Genomic DNA, 17,417 nt, shown 5'->3' with positions numbered 1-17,417 from the left:
AACTTTGGCTTCCAAAATAACATTGGCTTGAGGCCAAAAGGAGCTTTAATAATTTTCTAATAGTGTCCCTTTTGGGGTAAAGGGGGCCAGAGAGACTCAGTACATAAAACAACAGAAGCAGCATAGCCTGGGGCATCTTCCAGAGTCCACCCAACCTTCAGGGTGGCCTCAGAGCCATTCTAAAAAAACGCAGGTGGACCTTCTCTGACATTCAAAATCTTCTTTTCACTGGTGAGACAAATAGAGGCCCAGAGAGGTCAGGGTCTTTGCTTAGGCTCACACAGCTATTCAGAGACCATTGCCATTTCTATAGGGTTCTATATCCCAGATACCACCCCTGGGATGGGGAAGCCAATTCTCCAGCTAGACCAGAAGGAGGATTTAGTGGGCTAGTGATGGGTAGATAATAGGTGACAGGTAGATGATAGGTGACAGGGAGATAGCAGTTTGAGTTGAGCATAGCTGGCCTCTGCCTTCCAAAGGTGGCAGGGATGGTCGTGCAGTTCTCAACTTGCCACCTACAGCGGTGGCCCAACCTTCAGGTATCTGGCAAGCTGACCCTCTGGGTGGGGAGGGGAAGAGAGACAGTGGGCTGCATAGGAGGGACAGAGGCCTATCAGCAGTCACTCACACGTCTGCTTCATCATGAACAAACCTTCATATACTGCAAAGAAGCCTTTGCCCAGGGTGCTGCTGCTGCTGCGGAACTCCACCCACAGCCGGCTGTCCGTGGAGACGAGTGGCTCTGGGACCTTATCACCACAAAACCTCCCTGGAGAGGGGAAAAGATACAGTCAGGACACCGGGGGACAGTAGAGTAAGCAGAGCTCACTGCAGCTGGAGGGAAAGTGGTTCTTCCCTCGTGCTTGGAACTGAGCGATGACCTTCACCCATTGTGACAGCTGATTCTGAAACACACTCAGGGTTGGAACTGGGACTGGGAGTCACACATCCGTGTGCCTTGTGCAGGAGACCTCCAGCGTCCGGTCAATCAAAGTAGTCGGTATGGTCTCCTTGGGGGGCACCCTCCCCTCCACACAGGTTCTATAGCGGGTATGGAAGGATAATTCTCTTCCTATGGCATCCATACCTTTCCTTCTGGGCCACTGGGCTTTCTGTTTTCTTTGTCTCAGGATTGGAGACCAGAGAACATATTTCCCCATCCTCATAGTCTTTGAAACCCAGGACGGAGGGAGGGGTACTAGGAGCCAGATAGTTGGGGGGGCATTATGGAGCCCCAATTAGGACCCATATCCTGTCCCCCCCGAGCTGAGACCATTGATGGAAAAGGACGACAAAGACCCAGGTAAGCTTAAGGATGTGGGAGAAGCAGAAAACTGTCCTCAATTCTTGAGCAGAGCTTGGAGGGGCAAAATGATTCTGGATTCTCCTGTCCTTCCTGGGGTCAGAACAGAAATATCTACATGGCTTTTCAGGATACCTGCTATGAGACAGACATGCAGAGCTCCTCAGGCCAAGCACGATAAGACACCAGCAACATGATTTCAGGCTCCTAAGGAGACATGGAGGCTACTTTCCCATAACCCAGAGGGTTCAGGGAGCCAAAACCTGTCTCCCAAGCTTCTAGAGAGTCATGGACTTGGCACCATGCTAAACTGGCTTGGGGTTGAGACAAGGAGGAAGCACAGTAGCCACATTTAAGGCCAGAGGACTGACTAGCCAGGGTGAGGACATCCTAGCAGTACCAGTCAGGATGCAGTATGGATGCTTCCCTGCCACCATCCCTTGCGGGGCGGGGGGAAAAATACAGGTTGAAATTAAGTTCCTATTGTCTGAGGGGACAGGCCCTCATAACAGATATGAGCTTTTGCTATTTAAAAGCACAATTATTTTTTAGACACTTGCATATGTGGTATGAAATTAAAACCCTCTGTAGAGGAAAGGAGTAAAATCATGCCTTTCTAGTACATGGTAAGCCTTGGTCATCTAATTCCTAGTGCCACTTAAAGATGGTAACCCAACAAGGGTAGGGATGAGTTGGGGATGAACTGAATTTTACTGACCATTTCAGAACACAGAGCAGCCAGGGTCTATTTGAATTAGAAGTCTGTGGTACTGCCAAGCACCTACTGTGTGCACCACTCAGGGAATTTCTTTAGCTTTTCAGGGTGAAGTGGGAAATGACTGCTAGTAGGTAGGATTTTCCTTGAAGGAAATACCGCACAATTTCATAAAAATACTAAAAACCATTGACTGGTATTCTAAATGGTAAATTGCAGCAGAGTGCAGTGGGAGGTAGAGACAGGGAGGATTGTGGTTTGAGGCCAACCCCAGGCAAAAAATTGTGAAACTCTATTTCAACCAATGGCTGAGCGCCATACACAGGGAAGCACAAACAGGTCGATCGAAGTCCAGGCCAGTCCAGGCATAAATGCAAGACCCTATCTCAAAAATAACGAACACAAAAAGGGCTAGTAAAGTAGCTCAAGTGGTAGAGTGCCTGCCTACCAAGTATGAGGTCCTGAGTTCAAACCCCAGTAACATCCAAAAAAAAAAAGATGAGTTGCGTGGTATATAAATTATATCTCAATTTTTTAAAAAAAATCCATTTAACAGATACTTTGTAAGTACTTTTATTGTCAGTGCCTTGTCATGTACTAGACAAGCCACTTGAAGCTATAATTCTGCTTTATCCTTCTGAGAGAAGTGGGAAGCAAGAAAGTTGGGGAGGAAAAAAAATGCCACAATGGGTGTTTCCTAATGGCCAACTCTGAAACACATCCTTTGGGGAGAGACAGGGATACCTGTGAACCTCCTCCAGCTTAATATTTAGGGAGAGGACATGAAACTGCTTCCAAGACTTGGGCATGGAAAAACCCATCAGAAGCCTGTAAATTGTCAGTAATGGTTCCTCTGGTGCGGCCCATTAGTGTCAATTAGCTTTTGGAAAGCAACGCATAAGCATGAGGAAGCATCGCTTACCAGTGGGAGAGACAGCGCAACAGCAGACAACGCCAGTCCAAAATGGGAATTTCTTTAAGCCTTCTAGCCCAAGTTTCAAGTCCAACTTTCTCCTTTCAAAACCCCAGCTCTCAGAAACACTGAGGACTGTTTCACTTCTCACTGCCTAAGGACTTAATAGGATGATACGAGGACGGCTCACCTCGGCTCAATTCTCTGGGATGAGGGAGAAATGGCAGCTCAGGAATATTTTACTGCCTTCATAAAGCCAGACTTGGTAGACTAAGTTGCAATTCTCCCAAAATCACTTTGGAATTCTGAGCTAGAGCCCATTATTTTATTCCTGACTGATACCTCAGCATTTTTCTCTTTACCACAGTGGCTCAAATGAAAGCCCCTTTGTCACTGACCATGTCTATGTGAGACACTGTCCTAAGCACTTTACCTAGAATATCTCTTTTCTTCTCATTTGTTATGGTTTGGATCTGAAAGTTCCCACCAAAAGCTCACGTGTTGAAGGCTTGGTCCCCAATGCAGCAGTGTTCAGAGGTGAGGCCTTGGAGAGGCGACTGGATCGTGAGGGCTCTGACCTTATCAATGGATTAAAGCATTGATGAATTCAGAGCTTAATGGGCTATTAAGAGATGGTGGGAACTTTAGGAGGTGAGGAAGTAGGTCATTGGGGGTACGCCCTTAGAGGGTATATTTTATCCCTAGTCCCTCTGTATCTTTCCAGCCACCGTGATGTGAGCAGCTTTCCATTGCCATAAACCTACTGCCATGATTGACCACCTTTCTTCTTGCCGGAAAGTGATAGGGCCAAGTGATCACTGCCTGAAGCCTCTGAAGCTGTGAGCCAAAATAAACCTTTCTTTCTTTAAGTTGATTTCTCTCATGTATTTTGTCACAGCAACAGCCCTAACACACCACTATTCCCTGAATTAGGTACTGTAATTAATTCCATTTCACAGATGGGGAAACTGAAGATGGGAGAATTTTCCCAAAGCTGGAGGTAGAAGCAGAGTGTGAAACTTGGCAGTTTGAGATCTGGACTTTCATCACCAATATCACCTTCTTCATCATCACACCACCATCAAAAGGAAGTCGGGTGCAATTCTGAGCATTGTATAATTTGGGACCCATAGACACCCACTCTGTTCCTTGGGAACATAGGCGTCATGCCCACTTCCATTTGGAAAGACAAGTACAAATGAAGATCAAAGCCTCCAACCACAAAGCCAGCCTATGCAATGCCAGGTTTAGCTGCTGGCCTCGCTCTCATTTCTATTCGTTTGGGAAGCTGACCCTGTTCAGGGAGTCCCAGCAGTAGAACCATGCAATACCCATGGGCCAGCCTGGCCTTCCTGCACTTCCTTCCCCATTTCAGGGAAAGAGGGGAAAAGGGCTTTTGTGTGCATTGTGTGACACAGAACCCAAGGACAGTTCTGCATACAAAAATACATTGTTTAGAGTAATTCCTCTAAGGGAATGGGGGGGGGGTGGGATCCAATTTCCAGGGCAGTGTTTAAGATTACTGCATGGGTTTCTGTGCAGCCATCACCTCCCCGCAAAGGTTCAATCTCCTAAGTGGCCCCTGACACAGAAAAACCAAGTTGAGACCTTTAAGCAGCTGTGAAATGTTTTCAATCTACTTAGTTTTCCCTAGAAATCACTATGTGAAAACCTGGGTCCTGACCAGCCTCCTTCCAAGGAAACAAAACAGGCTGGAAAGAAATGAATAAAGGAAAGGTGTCAAATTCCTAAACTGAAATCTGGTTCCAGGGTTTAGAGGAGGAGTTTAATAAGGATATCAAGAAGAGGAAATGCAGACGAGGATACTACAAGTGGGCTCCATGGGGAGTCATAAAGGGTTCATTCATAAAAAGTTATGTGTGCATTATGCCTGGATTTTCACACACTGCCCTGGGAAAAAATGCAATGCACAGTTTTTCAGAACAAGATGCATACTTTCACAATCCGCCCTAATCCGCTCTCCCTCCTGCCAAAGGGGCATTGACCTGCCTCCTCCCAGCAGATTTCATGGCACTGACCCCTCCCAGGGACCAGTTCTGCTGACACAATGCACTTGTTCCAAACACAAAAGTTCACTAACAACTGCATTTGGAAACATCAGAGCGGGCCAAATAGTTGGCAAAGGAGAACTGCAAATGAAGAATGACCATTACAGGCGCCAAGCCATGCCTTGGCTGGGACACCACACACACACACACACACACACACACACACACACACAGAGAGATAGTGGGTAAAATATGAACCTTTGATCCCCAAAACAAAACAAAAAAAACCCAAACCGTCACCACTAACATAGCCAGACATACCAGATTCTGTAGTGAGAAAATCCCTGCTTCAAGTTCAAACAAAGATCGCCTGGAAACCTGCCTGTGCCCATCCTCAGGGACATGCCTGGCCCTCTCCAGGGAGCTTCCACAACAGAGCGTTCCTCCTACTGAGTCTGTAAGTCTAACCCATTCCTGGGAGGTATAGGGCTGCCAAGTTTGACAAACAAAATCCCAGGAACTCAGTTAACTTCAAATTTCAGATGAACAATGCATGATGTATCTTACCCTAATAGAAAACCCTGCTCAGAGTCAGCAGTCACCTCTCCCTGTTACCAGGACATCTGAATTCTGCAATGATCTCAGCCCCTAGCTGACTATGTGGTCTTAGAAATTTAGTGCCCATTTGGAGAATCCGGCTTTCTCGTGAAGGTGTAGGATTTGGTGACTTGAAGGTCTCTATCAGATTGAAGAGTCTGTAGTTCCATGTTCTCATGAAACTCCTCCCACACCTCTCTTGTGAAATGACCTTGCAAAAAATCCAAACAATTGAGAAGTGTACAAAACAAACCATGAAGCTGCTCGCCACCTCTGCCCTTCCTTTCTCAGGCAACTACTTCATCAGTTTGGTGAGCATCCTTAAAGCCCTATTTCTAGGTACTTGGTACTAGACGTGCACATGCACATAAGTCTGTAGGCCCACAGGATCATTCTCTGGCCCAGCTTGTGGGGATTGCTGCAACACAACAGGATTGGGAACCTCTGCTCCAAAGAATCCAGTCCTCTGTCATTTTGCTAACCCAGTCATACTACCTGTAAACTGTGCCTCCCTCTGGCTTTTAGTACCCCTTGTCTGCTCAAATGAGGCAGGAAATAGAAATCTAGGATAGACACCCTCTACTCTGCCATCAGGTGACATAACCCACTTGTCCTGCAGTGTGCACGTTCCTGTGTGTGCTTGGTCTGGGATCACTCTCTTGGCTTGTCTACCTGGTCTGCTCATTACCTGACAGATTCTTCCTAAAGAGGGCAGCCTGGTACTCCACTCAGAGCCTGCCCTGGATGCTCCCTGGCACTCTAGGGCTCCAGCAGACAAAAATTCCTACCTGTTTGTACCTCTAGAAACTTGAACTCGTGGCCCTCTAGGCACAATCATAGCTGACCAGGCAGGGACAAATTAGTGATACAGACACTTTGCATCCAACCAGACCTTCTGTCCTACTCTCTTTTGACTTATCCTATGCTCGGTTCCCGAGGATCCAACATGATGCCAGGGCTCCATCTAGCAGTGAAACTCCCCAGCTTGGCCCTCTCCTTACTTTCCTATCACCATCTTCCACCAACTGCCCAGGAACAGCTCACTCTTACCCACAGCATAGTATGCATGGCTTTTCTGCTCAGGTGAAGATATGCCAGGCACCAAGTTCTCAACAAGACATCAGACTTGTCTGGCCCAAGAGCCCACACTACACAGAGCTGAGCCAGTGAGGACAATCCACTGCCAGCAGAGACCATTCTGTCTGGTTCCTCGTCAAGCTCCACTATGGGCTACTGGGTAGAATGAATTCCAGTGCCAGCTCCCAAGACACAAAGCCATTGGTCCTCTATACAATGTGAATCTTCCCTGGTCACCATGAGAGATTTCTCTTGTCTTGAGACTTTCTCTTTACGCTACCTACCTCCTGTCCCTCACTCAAAGGTCTGAGCTGCCTCTTCACAAATGAGAGTTCTTGTGCTGCTCATGTCACAAAAAAAATAAAACATAACCCTCACAGAAAAATGGGAAAGGATAGCTAAACCAAGAATAGAACAAAGAATTTAAAAATACTATCCTAAACTAACCACCAAGTATTATTTACAGTTATAATTTTACTTGATATTTATGTTACAGATCACAAAATGTTTTCCTTCAGTCAGTTCAGTTCAACTTGCACATATTTTAAATAATTTTGATTTGAAGATTTTGGACAGGATTTTGGATATTCAGTTCACCACATTCCCTACCACTCCTTATTTTATTACACTAATCCCATCTCACTCATTTCTACCTTCTAGAGCATCTATGTTTGCAATTCTTACAGTATACATATGTATACATATGCACATGTGTTTTAAGTAATGCTACTGCTTATTCCATTCTGTAATATACTTTTTTGTGTGTAATGGTGTACCATGAACACCTTTCTGTGGCAATATATAGTCACATCCAACTTTATTTTTAATGGGTGTTAAAGTTTTCCATTGAAAAGATGTGTCATAATTTATTCAGCTAACCCCTACTGTTGAACATTTAAATTGCTTTCAGTTTTCCCTGTTTCAGTGCACATCCCTGTAGCTAGAGCTCTGCACACTTCCTTAATTAGTTCCCGAGGATAAATTCCAAGAAGTGGAATTGCTAGGTCAAAGGGTATTCACAGTTTTAAAAGCTTTTAACATGTGTGGCCGAATGGAGTGTACAGAGTTTTACAATGACAAGGGTGCTTGAGAGCTTCCTGTGACTGCTTGTCAGGATGGACCCTTCCAGACAGTAACAGCATCCCAGAGAACACCCGATCGTTTCTCTCTCAAGACTGTCTAAAGTTCACTCACCCAAAAGGGGGGCTTTTCGCCAGTAACCATCCCGGATCTCCACGTAATCGTACCAGCATAGGCGGCTCTTAAACAAATCCATGGTTGTGAAGTTTAAGATGATCTGTAAAGAATTACCATAAAGTGAGTTGGAGCTGTAACAAAGCCTAAGGAGTTCTGAAAGCTACATCTTGCATGCTGGTGTTCTCACGTTACCCGTTAGCATACAGAACCCTCAGACACAGTAGGAGCGTCTTCTCAAAACACACACACAGGAAACCTCGTGACATTAAATAATAAACCTTAGGCAGGATGGGGAGTAAACAGAGGAGATGGGTCCTTTGGTTCTGTCTGGGGAATCACTTGAGCTTTTGAAGTCCCTAGGTGGTTTACAGAAAGCAAGATGCATTAAAAAGACAGGCCAGGGCATGTTGAGACTGGGGATTTGAGGGGTCGATGAGGTTCAGAGATACGAAAAGATCTTATAACATCATCAATCATTCCAGAGAGTCTGGGGTTAGCCTGAGTGCATCTGAGCCCCTCCATGATCAATGTCCCCTCAGCCAAGACCTCACTTTTCTGAGGTGTGGTGTATCTAATGGCCTTCTTACAGTTAGTCCCCTTGATCATTAATTCATTCATTCTGCCATTGCTTGTTGGTTACCTACTGTGTGCTGTTCTATGTAGGGCAATCAGGAAAGAAAGATCAGTCAGACAGGGTCCTTGCCTTTTGGGAGGTCGGTGAAGGAGAGAAAGGCAGATGAGCCAAGCCACACTATGGTATGAATGCTAAAAAGAAAGGAATGGACAGGAAGAGCTTTTGGTAGTCCTGAGAAGGGAGAAATAAATTCTGCTTGATGATTTTGGAAAAACATTCTCAAATAAGGTGACATTTAACTTAAGGGACTAGGGGCTCCACCGGCAGAGAAACAGCTAGAGAGAAATTGACATGAGTTAAGGCAAGGAGCTGTTTGAGGAGCTAGAGTGTGGGCCCAGTATGGGCCACTCTGTGTGTGTCTAGAATGAGGGGGAAGAGGGGCAAAGAGATGGAGTGAAGGCTGAGAAAGTGGGGTTCAGCTTGGGCTGGAAGTGAACATTTTGGCTCCCCTGGACATCCTTGAGGTCCCTCAGTGGACACCCCTATGGCCAAATAGGGAAGTGTCAGTGGAGGAGGCTGGGCTTCAGCTGTTGCTCCCACAAACAGGCTCTGGCCCCCTGTGGCCCTCCAGCCCACGCAGATAGCCTAAAACAGAATCCAGTTTTCCCTTCACCCTTCATCTCCCGTTCAAGCCCACCAGGCAAGGTGCCGGTGCCTCCAGCAACACTGGGAAGCAACAGCTTGTCTGTTCGAGCCTCAAGCTGGCTCTCTGTCCTTGCTTGGTTTGTTCCTGCACCATCACTTCTCAGCTCTTCCTGCTCTCCAGCCCTACCCCAGCCCCAGCATCCCTGACCCTATTCCTCCTCCAACTTCAGGGGCGTTGCTCTCTGCAATTCACATTCTCCAGCATCTCCACTCTGTGCCTCCATTGGCCACTTCTATAATAACAGCCCAGGGACCCTCTGTCTCTAAACAAACCCTCAGGCTGGAGGGGCTATAAGTCAAAAGTTCCAATCTCCCCAGCCAAGATCTAAGGGATGGTTATTTGTCCTGGAACTCACTGGCCCCTCTGCTCTCAACTGTCCTATTTGGTTGTCACTGCATTGGCCTATCCTTTGGCCACTGTTCTCTCTCCTTGGCTGGCTCCTGCCCTCCCCGCTCCCACCCTCCCATTAACTGTGATGACACCTCAAAACCAAGCAATTCCCATCTTGCCGACTTGACTAATGAGTCCCTCCACACCGATCACCCAGATACCAAGCCTAGGCTTTATCCCTCCATTGCCTCTGTGGTTGGCCTGCCAATACCTGCTCAGCACCCATGCCCATTGCTCTTTGCTCTTCAAGATGCCTGTGTCCCTCTTTCAGCCCAACCTTGCCTCCTCTTTAGGCCTCCTTCCTGATTGCTACATGGGGATCATCCCCAGACTTCCCTCTTTAGTGCTTTGCCCATCTGTCCTGCATACTAAGGCTTCTTACAGTGCATGTTTACCAGGCCCACCCCCATGCTTAGGAACCCTGTGGCTCCCTGTATTCCCACCTCAGAAGTTAAATGCTCTGCTTACTTCCCAAGAGCCTCCAGGGCCAGTCTCTGTTCCCTGTTTCCCAATGCTCCCTGCTTCGCCAGTGCTAATGAGACTTTTCTCCAGCTCAGCTAAGTGTCCCTTCCCCTGAGTTCATCTCTGATTGGTCAGATGGACACTGTCTCATCTTTACCTCTAGGGAACTCCTCACTGTCTCTATAGAGATTCTAAGCAGATGTCTTTAGAGTCAGGCAGATTCACTTATCAGCTCTATCCCTTACCAGCTCTGGAATCTTGGGGGAAATACTTGATTTCTTGGATATCTAATTTCTTCATCTCTAAAACAATATGCATGCCATTGGGTTAGGGACTGCATGAGGAACTGTATATGCTATGCCTGGCTTTCAGTAGGCACTCTATAACTGGAAATTCTAAAAATTAGGCCACATTGAGTGTGCAACTAGTGTTAAGGGTGCCCACCCCTTCCCTTTGGCCAATCCCACCCAATGGTCAGGTCCAGAACACAAAGCCCTATGATCTCCTAGGAAATGAAGAGTGAGTACAGTGAATAAGAATAATAGGCCAGCTCCCCTCCGTAATAGCAGTAGCTGTAGTAGAATGTGTGATGTCATTCTCCTTTCAAGCTAGCGTTTTTAACTGTACTTGTACAGTAAAATCACCCTGAAATGAAGAAAGCTATTACCTCACAAATGCCTGTCCTTCCAATAAACCAAGCATGAAGAGAACACAAACTATTTGGGAAGTCTCTTTTCATTATTATTTGTTTGTTCAGACACCCTCTCATTATATAGTCCAGGTTGGCCTCGAACTCATGATTCTCCTACATCAATTTCCCTAGTGCTGGGATCACAGGCATGCACCACCACTCCTGGCTAACACTAAGTCTCTTAAAGACAGAGCTGTACCTTAGGTTTCTCTCAAATCCCCTGTGGTGCTTGTAATCAGGTGGTCAAGCTCAGTGATACTTATAAGCTGGTTACACTATGGTTCTTTAGCTTTGGCTTTTTAAAATTACAGAAAGGAAATGTTAGTACAACTTCCTTGGTAACACATTCATAATCTGAATGAGATGGATAATTATTCAGGTTAATTATTTTAAGGATGTTAGTGAACCATAAAGACCATAATGGAAGAGGTGATGAATGAGTGGTTATACTTGAATCAATCAAGTTTGCTAATTACTAACAGCTCTGGGGAAGGCTGGGTGAAGCAGAAATTAGAATAATTGGTACAGGAATTTCAATGATGTATATCCCCCTGCCCCCAGTGAGCACTAATAATTGAGGCTTGGTGAAGCTTACACAGTTCAAAGATATCACATAGCCTCTGCTGTGCTGAGCAAGTCAACATTTTGAGGATTACCAGACCTCTTCCTCTTCTCCTCCTCCTTCCTGCCTCCTTTCTGCTAGCACCTCCAGCAGACACAGCGATGTCACATCCACCCAAGGCAAAAGCTCTGAAGTCTCAGGTCCAAGATGACAACCACACTGTCTTAAATGCTTAGAGCCAAAGAAAGGATGTGTTTGCATGAGTGCACACGTGTGTGTGCAAATGTGTGTGTAAATGTATACTCATCTGTAATAATATAAGATGAAAGATAAGCATTCAGGCTTAATTGCCTGTATTCAAATCTTAATTCCACAACAAACTTAGTAGCCTTGGGCAAGTCCATTTCCCCGCCTGTTAATGAGCATAGTATTGGCACCTGGCACATGAGGTTTGTGGAAAGATTAAGTTAGCATACCGAGGACCAATAGAAAATGCTTGCCATGGTTCTTAGCCATTTCTCTCTGGTTACCACACTATTCTTAACGACACTTGGATGGACATGTTTGTAAATTTATGGAATACCTGAAGATTGGCTATAGGCACCTGCCATTTTTTTTCTCTCAGCATTTGTGCATCCACACATCCATTCAACAAATGCTAATTGTGTGACTGCACTAAGCCATGGACAATGTGGGGTGCTGGGACTGAGGGTGGACAAGTCTGTCCTCAATGAGCACCAGGGTTAGAAGTGAGACATAAAAACCAGCAGTCATGACACAGGGAGACATGCTGCAACACATATGGGAAGATGGGGGGCCCTGCACCTCTCCTAGACAAGAAAAAGAAGGAATTCTCAAAGAGAGTTGCATCCAGCCTAAGGCAATGTGGACACTTGGATTTGTAGACACATGTAGTGAAAAGATAAACACTGGCGTAACAAAACCCAGGTTCCCCTTTCCCAGTTCTACATCTTACTCTAAATTTGGTCAATTTCCTCAGTGTCTACGCCTCAAATTCCTCATCCACAGAATGGATAGAGCAACATACACCCTGCAGTGGGATTGAGAACATACTACCCATGGTCCAAGGATAAGAGGTCCTGATCCCAAGTTCAGCTCTAGAAGGTCATGGAATCTTCATGGCCAAAGGAATGTTCCAATATAGAGCTTGCCTCTAGGCCTCCTTCCAGAGTCCAGGATCCTGGAATTCTCTATCCAAATAGCTCTGAACCCACTAGCAGGGCATGCAAGAGCTTCTTCCCTTGATCTAGCCTCCCTAAGGTAGAGGCACAGGCTGGAAGACAGCCAAGGAACAGCTGTTTGCAGAGTAGGAAAGGATGGTGTTCAGGAGAGTTGGCTGGGATGTCAACACAGGTGCTTCTGAAGCCCCAGATGGGCGATGCAAGGGCCATCCCTCTCCATGTCACCACCTTCCAGAGCAGCAGTCCAAGGTGTCAGTGAATTCTAAATTGAACCTTGCCCTCCAGGGCATTATAATAGTATATTATCAAGCAGGAGGACAGAGCGTAATTTACTGTACAATGATTAACATGTTTCATAACTTACATGGTCATTTAGTGCACGCTAGGCCTCCAGTTGTATGGATGAAACTGGTTGAGAAGCCCGGAAATAACAAATGTAAAATAAATAGTGTGGTGCATAGCACGTGGAAGATGTTCATAAAAAAGCTAGTATTACCACGACTTCTAAGAATAAGTCCTCTACCTTACCCAACTCAGTGCCATGCCATTTCTGAGGGGGGTTCCCATCTTTTAAAAAACAGTTTATCATTAATTACTATTATTTAGTTGTACAAATTTTGGGGTACCTTGTGGTGTCCACATGCATACACTATAGTCAAATCTGGGTAGTTAACACTCCCACCTACCTTTTCCCCTGGAGTGACTGAGATCCTCCAGACGCAGTGGGAGTAAGAAGGGTAGCCATTTGGGAAACCAGGTGCAGAAAAGTTCCCTGTTGTGTCCTGCAGGGTCTCCCCACATGCTGCACAAGCAAAACAACAACTGTGACAAAGGCATGTGTACCCACTCCCCGCCTGAGTCACTCCTGCCCAGGACTACAAAACAAACACATCCCCTTCAACAACCAAAGCACTTGGAATGACTGGCAAGAAGCGAGTCAGGCAGATGAATATTTTTCTGGTTAAGGCAAGAGAAAGTAGCCTCGGGTATGAAGGAGCAATAGCCAGGGGTTCTGCTGAGGCTCTCGGGAGCTGCAGGCTCTGTGGCCATGAGCAGGGCCTTAGTTTTCTTATCTGTGAACTAGGCAGGGCCATCTCAGGACAAAGAGGATGAGTAGAGTCATCTGCATTACATGAGCTGATCCTGCAGGGTGCTGGGCACCCAGTGAGTGTGTAATACTCTGTAGCCTTTCTGGTTTCTAGCCGCACCACCTATGGCAGTGCAAGTCAGTGGAGCAAAACCAAAAAAGTACTTTGAAACTCTAGACTCTTTCCAATCCCTTACTAAACACCTCTGAAAGTGCTACCAATAAAGAGAACAGAGAAAAAGGCAGAGGCCCAAGAAGCTAGAATATTCTAGAGTATATTATTCTGCCCTTGCATGTTTGAAGGTTTACCTGGTCATGAACCTAAAACACAGAATGTGTGTATGAAAAATATTTTCACTAATTTGTCTTTTTAAAAAGGGTACCTGTACTTTAGGAGCTGCAGCTTTTGTATTTCCCTGAGCCCCAGGGATTCAGATTCCAAAGACAAAGACGTTGGTTTGCTGATTGCCCCTCCTTTCATGGGGCCACCCCAAAGTGTGGGGAGCAAGCATCCTTAAGCATCTCCTGCATGCCATTCCACCTCCATGTGGCAACTGCTCTAACTTTCAGTTCCTCCTCGAAACTACTAGAAACCCCGTAGTTTCTGGAGCTGCAGGAAGGCATATGTGGAGAAGTGCCCATCACTGGCCTCAGGAAATCCTGGATATCGGGGGTTCAGTGTCACATTACTGAACAACTGCCAGGCATCGTGAGGATTACTCCCAGCAGTCAACACCCCCGAGGGTTCCGTGGAAATTATTTTAGAATAATCATCAGCATTCTGCAAGAACAGATACATTACTGTGTGGCTCCATGGTATTTACCAGCTGCCTCCAAGCCTTCCTTTTGGGAAACAAGTAGCATATAGATTATAACCAAATAAATAGTATGGCATTTTCCAGGAAGAGCTCTGAGGTTTCCTTTTAAATTCAGCAAGGTTATATGATATGTGCGTCCTGTATTTCAGGCCTAACATCCCCCAGATGACTAATAGCTGGATGGACATATTTCCTACTTTCATGGGGATGGAAGCCACACACAGTCCTGCTTAGCATGGTAATATGCCAACCTAGATTTTTTTTCTGATGTCCCCACACCAAAACATTCTATCCCGTGATCAAACTCTGTGTCTGATTTGGGGGATTGGAAAAGGTTACTGGACAATTGGTAATAGAACTTCCTTCTGTCTTTCCTTCCCAAAAGGAGGATGGTGTCTGTCTTCTGTCCCTTCTAAAGACTCGCCAGTACAACAATGCTTTGCACTGATACTCAACAGCTGAGAGTGGCTGACGAATGCTCACTGCAGGACAGTCAGAGGTGTGATTATGGTGAGACGGCAGGACAAAAGGCAAAGAGGACCAGTCTGAGGAGATGACACTACTGGACAGGCATTTGCTTTGACCCCAGGGTACTGGCCAGTCTTCCATGGCAGACTGCTGGTCCCTGACTCTGAGACCATAGAAACCAACTCATTTACAGTACAGAGGCTTCCTCGGCCTGTAGCATTTGGCATTTTCCCTCATTCTTTGTCCTCCTGCCAGGTCTGCCTTGGTTCTTCTTTTGCCAAGCCCACATCTCCCATTCATACAGAAAGGAGAGGAGTTCTTTCTTTATGGTCCTGCTGCCCTGAATGTCTGTGCAGTGCTGTCCTGCTCGACTTCTTTGCCTCTGTATCCAGAAGTCCAGAGTCTCCTGCTATGGGCTCGGAGACCTAATATTCTCCTGACCATTAGATTTTCTACACTGTCTCAGCCCTCCTGACAGAAGGACATGAGAAACCACAGCTGCCAACGAGTAGTCCCTGTAGGTCCCCCAAGTTATTTTCTGGCAAGGTAGCTGTGTGCAAACCTCACAAGTTGTGCTCTGTGAGATGCTAAGGTGCTGGGACTCCCATGGTTCACAGTTACCTGGGCATTTGTACAGCTTCCTCGCTTGAGCTATGTCTCCCTGACTGAGCCGCACCCGCTGGCCAATGGTTGGCCTGATGCCATTGTCGTCTCTGCGGGGAAGGATGGTGTCTAAGAAAACTCCCCTACAGGAAGAAAAAAGAGAGAGGAAGAAAAGTCAAGGCTACCAGGTTGTGCATGCTTGCATTCACAGTCTTCATTTCTTTGTCTGTGAGCCATCAGCATTCCTGCCCGCAGCATGATAGGAGGTTTCCTTCACTCGTGCTGGCCTTGTACCATTCCATTTCATCAACTGCCTACTCACTTTCCAGTGGCAAGATGACTGCCAGGTTGAAAAATATACTTTAGTTCAGTAGCCTGGAGTCTGCCTTACTGATATGTACTGAGAATTTCTAAGAAGCTCCTGTCAGGGCCCAGCCCCTGGGCCACCATGCTGCACAATGCATGAGGTGAGATCACAGTGCAAGTGGCACCCCTTGGAGTTGTTGTTTTGGGCAGTACTGTGCATAGATAAGTCTTAGAGCCTCCCCAGAGAGAGTCTAGTCCAGTGTGAGGTTTTTAGCAGCTGGGCAGCGAGTACAGGTGGACGAACTGGTGAATCAGAGTTTAAAGGGTCTTGCTGGCCAGAGAGGGGGTCAGGTGAGTAGTGAGCTAAATGCAAAGAACAAGAGTCCTTGAAAAAGGCTGGAACTACAGATTTCTATGCCAGACCTGGCTCTGCCATCTAGGTGAGCTTAGCAAGTCCCTTCCCCTCTCTGAGCCTTCCTGAGCCTCAGTTTACTCAGTACAATAAGAGACTGGCCTAGATGGTTGTGGGAGCCACTTCCAGCACTAACACCTTATTCTATTTCTACATGACTCACATCTATAATGACATTCATTTCTAAAATACACCGCCTTGTTTGGGCCCGGTTTCTCCCCACTGGTTGCTGCCAGTTCTGACCTCCTCTTCTGCCTGTAGAGTCTCTATCTGGCCTTTCCTAAGCGGTCTAGTAGATGGTTTTGGCTAAGCCTTTCCACAAACCTGCTCCTTCTCCAGGTACCACCTGGTTTCTTTCTTTCTTAAGCAACTTTCTGGAAAGAATTGTCTCCAACCCTGTTTGGTGCACATCTCTCATTCATTCCTTACTCCAACTGTGATCTGTCTACGTCAGTGATGGTCACCACTTACCTACCAATGGGCACTCCTCAGTCTTCATGTGCCCTCTCTACAGCCCTGGGACCTGTCACCCTCTTCTGTCCTTACTGTCTTCTATTGGATCCCAGAGCACTGCTCTGAGCTAAGAGATAGGAACCCCTTCTGCTTTCTGTTTAGACATGCCTATCAGGTTTCTTGTCCCTCTCTCTCTGTTCCATGCAGCCCATGGGTTTTAATCACCACTTATGAGTCCACAACAAATTCTGTTTCCATCCCTGGTGCCACCTCCCCTGAGCTGTCCTATGGGCCTCTTACAACCAAATTTATTCCATTTGGCTTACAACCAAATTTATTCCATTCTTCTGCTCGTCCCCTAACCCTTATCTCATGAGACATTGAATCTTAAGGCACCCTCAGCTCCTCCCTCTTTCTCATAATCTCTTCTTGGAGCCAGTGACTGGGTTCTGTCCACTGCACCTTCTCTGCAACCCTTTAGTCCATACGCTTCTCCTTGTTTCCAAATCACTGCCTTAGCTCAGGTGATCAGCTCTTCCTGACTTCTTCCAGAAGCTTCTTAACAGTGCCCTCCCTATAGGATCAGCTACTTCTGCTCTACACCACAATGATGCATTGCGATCATCCCAAAGCAGAAAGAGAGGTAAGTGTCCTTTTGGTTTAGAATCTCACCAACTTCTTGCCACTGCCTGGATCTCTGGGCCCTTTGCTCACTGGCTTCTGTCTTCCTCTCCAGCCACATCTCTTGCTATCTCCCTATAGGCCCTAAATAGGTCCTTGCACATACGATCCTCCAATGAGGCTGCCCATCCACCATTGTCTTGTCTACTCACAAATTACTATTTATTCTCCTCCATATACCCATCAGA

At 46.4% G+C, this 17,417-nt stretch overlaps 1 protein-coding gene across 3 annotated transcripts in view; it reads right to left on the bottom strand.

The window, feature by feature from the left end:
- Positions 1-17,417, bottom strand: part of Tll2 (tolloid like 2) — a 112,398-nt gene that overhangs the window by 22,486 nt on the left and 72,495 nt on the right. For all 3 annotated transcript variants that reach the window (XM_074078626.1, XM_074078627.1, XM_074078628.1), the window contains exons 8-11: positions 15,396-15,520; positions 13,088-13,203; positions 7,812-7,914; positions 656-772 (exon numbers count right to left, since the gene is read on the bottom strand). In XM_074078626.1, coding sequence (XP_073934727.1) covers positions 656-772; positions 7,812-7,914; positions 13,088-13,203; positions 15,396-15,520 — 461 coding nt within the window. The remainder of the gene's footprint in view (positions 1-655; positions 773-7,811; positions 7,915-13,087; positions 13,204-15,395; positions 15,521-17,417) is intronic.

The sequence above is a fragment of the Castor canadensis genome, chromosome 7, assembly GCF_047511655.1.
Source record: "Castor canadensis chromosome 7, mCasCan1.hap1v2, whole genome shotgun sequence".
NCBI classification, from domain to species: domain Eukaryota; kingdom Metazoa; phylum Chordata; class Mammalia; order Rodentia; family Castoridae; genus Castor; species Castor canadensis.
The sequence above is the reverse complement of the archived record's forward strand: the minus strand, read 5'-3'. Positions and strand labels throughout refer to the sequence as shown.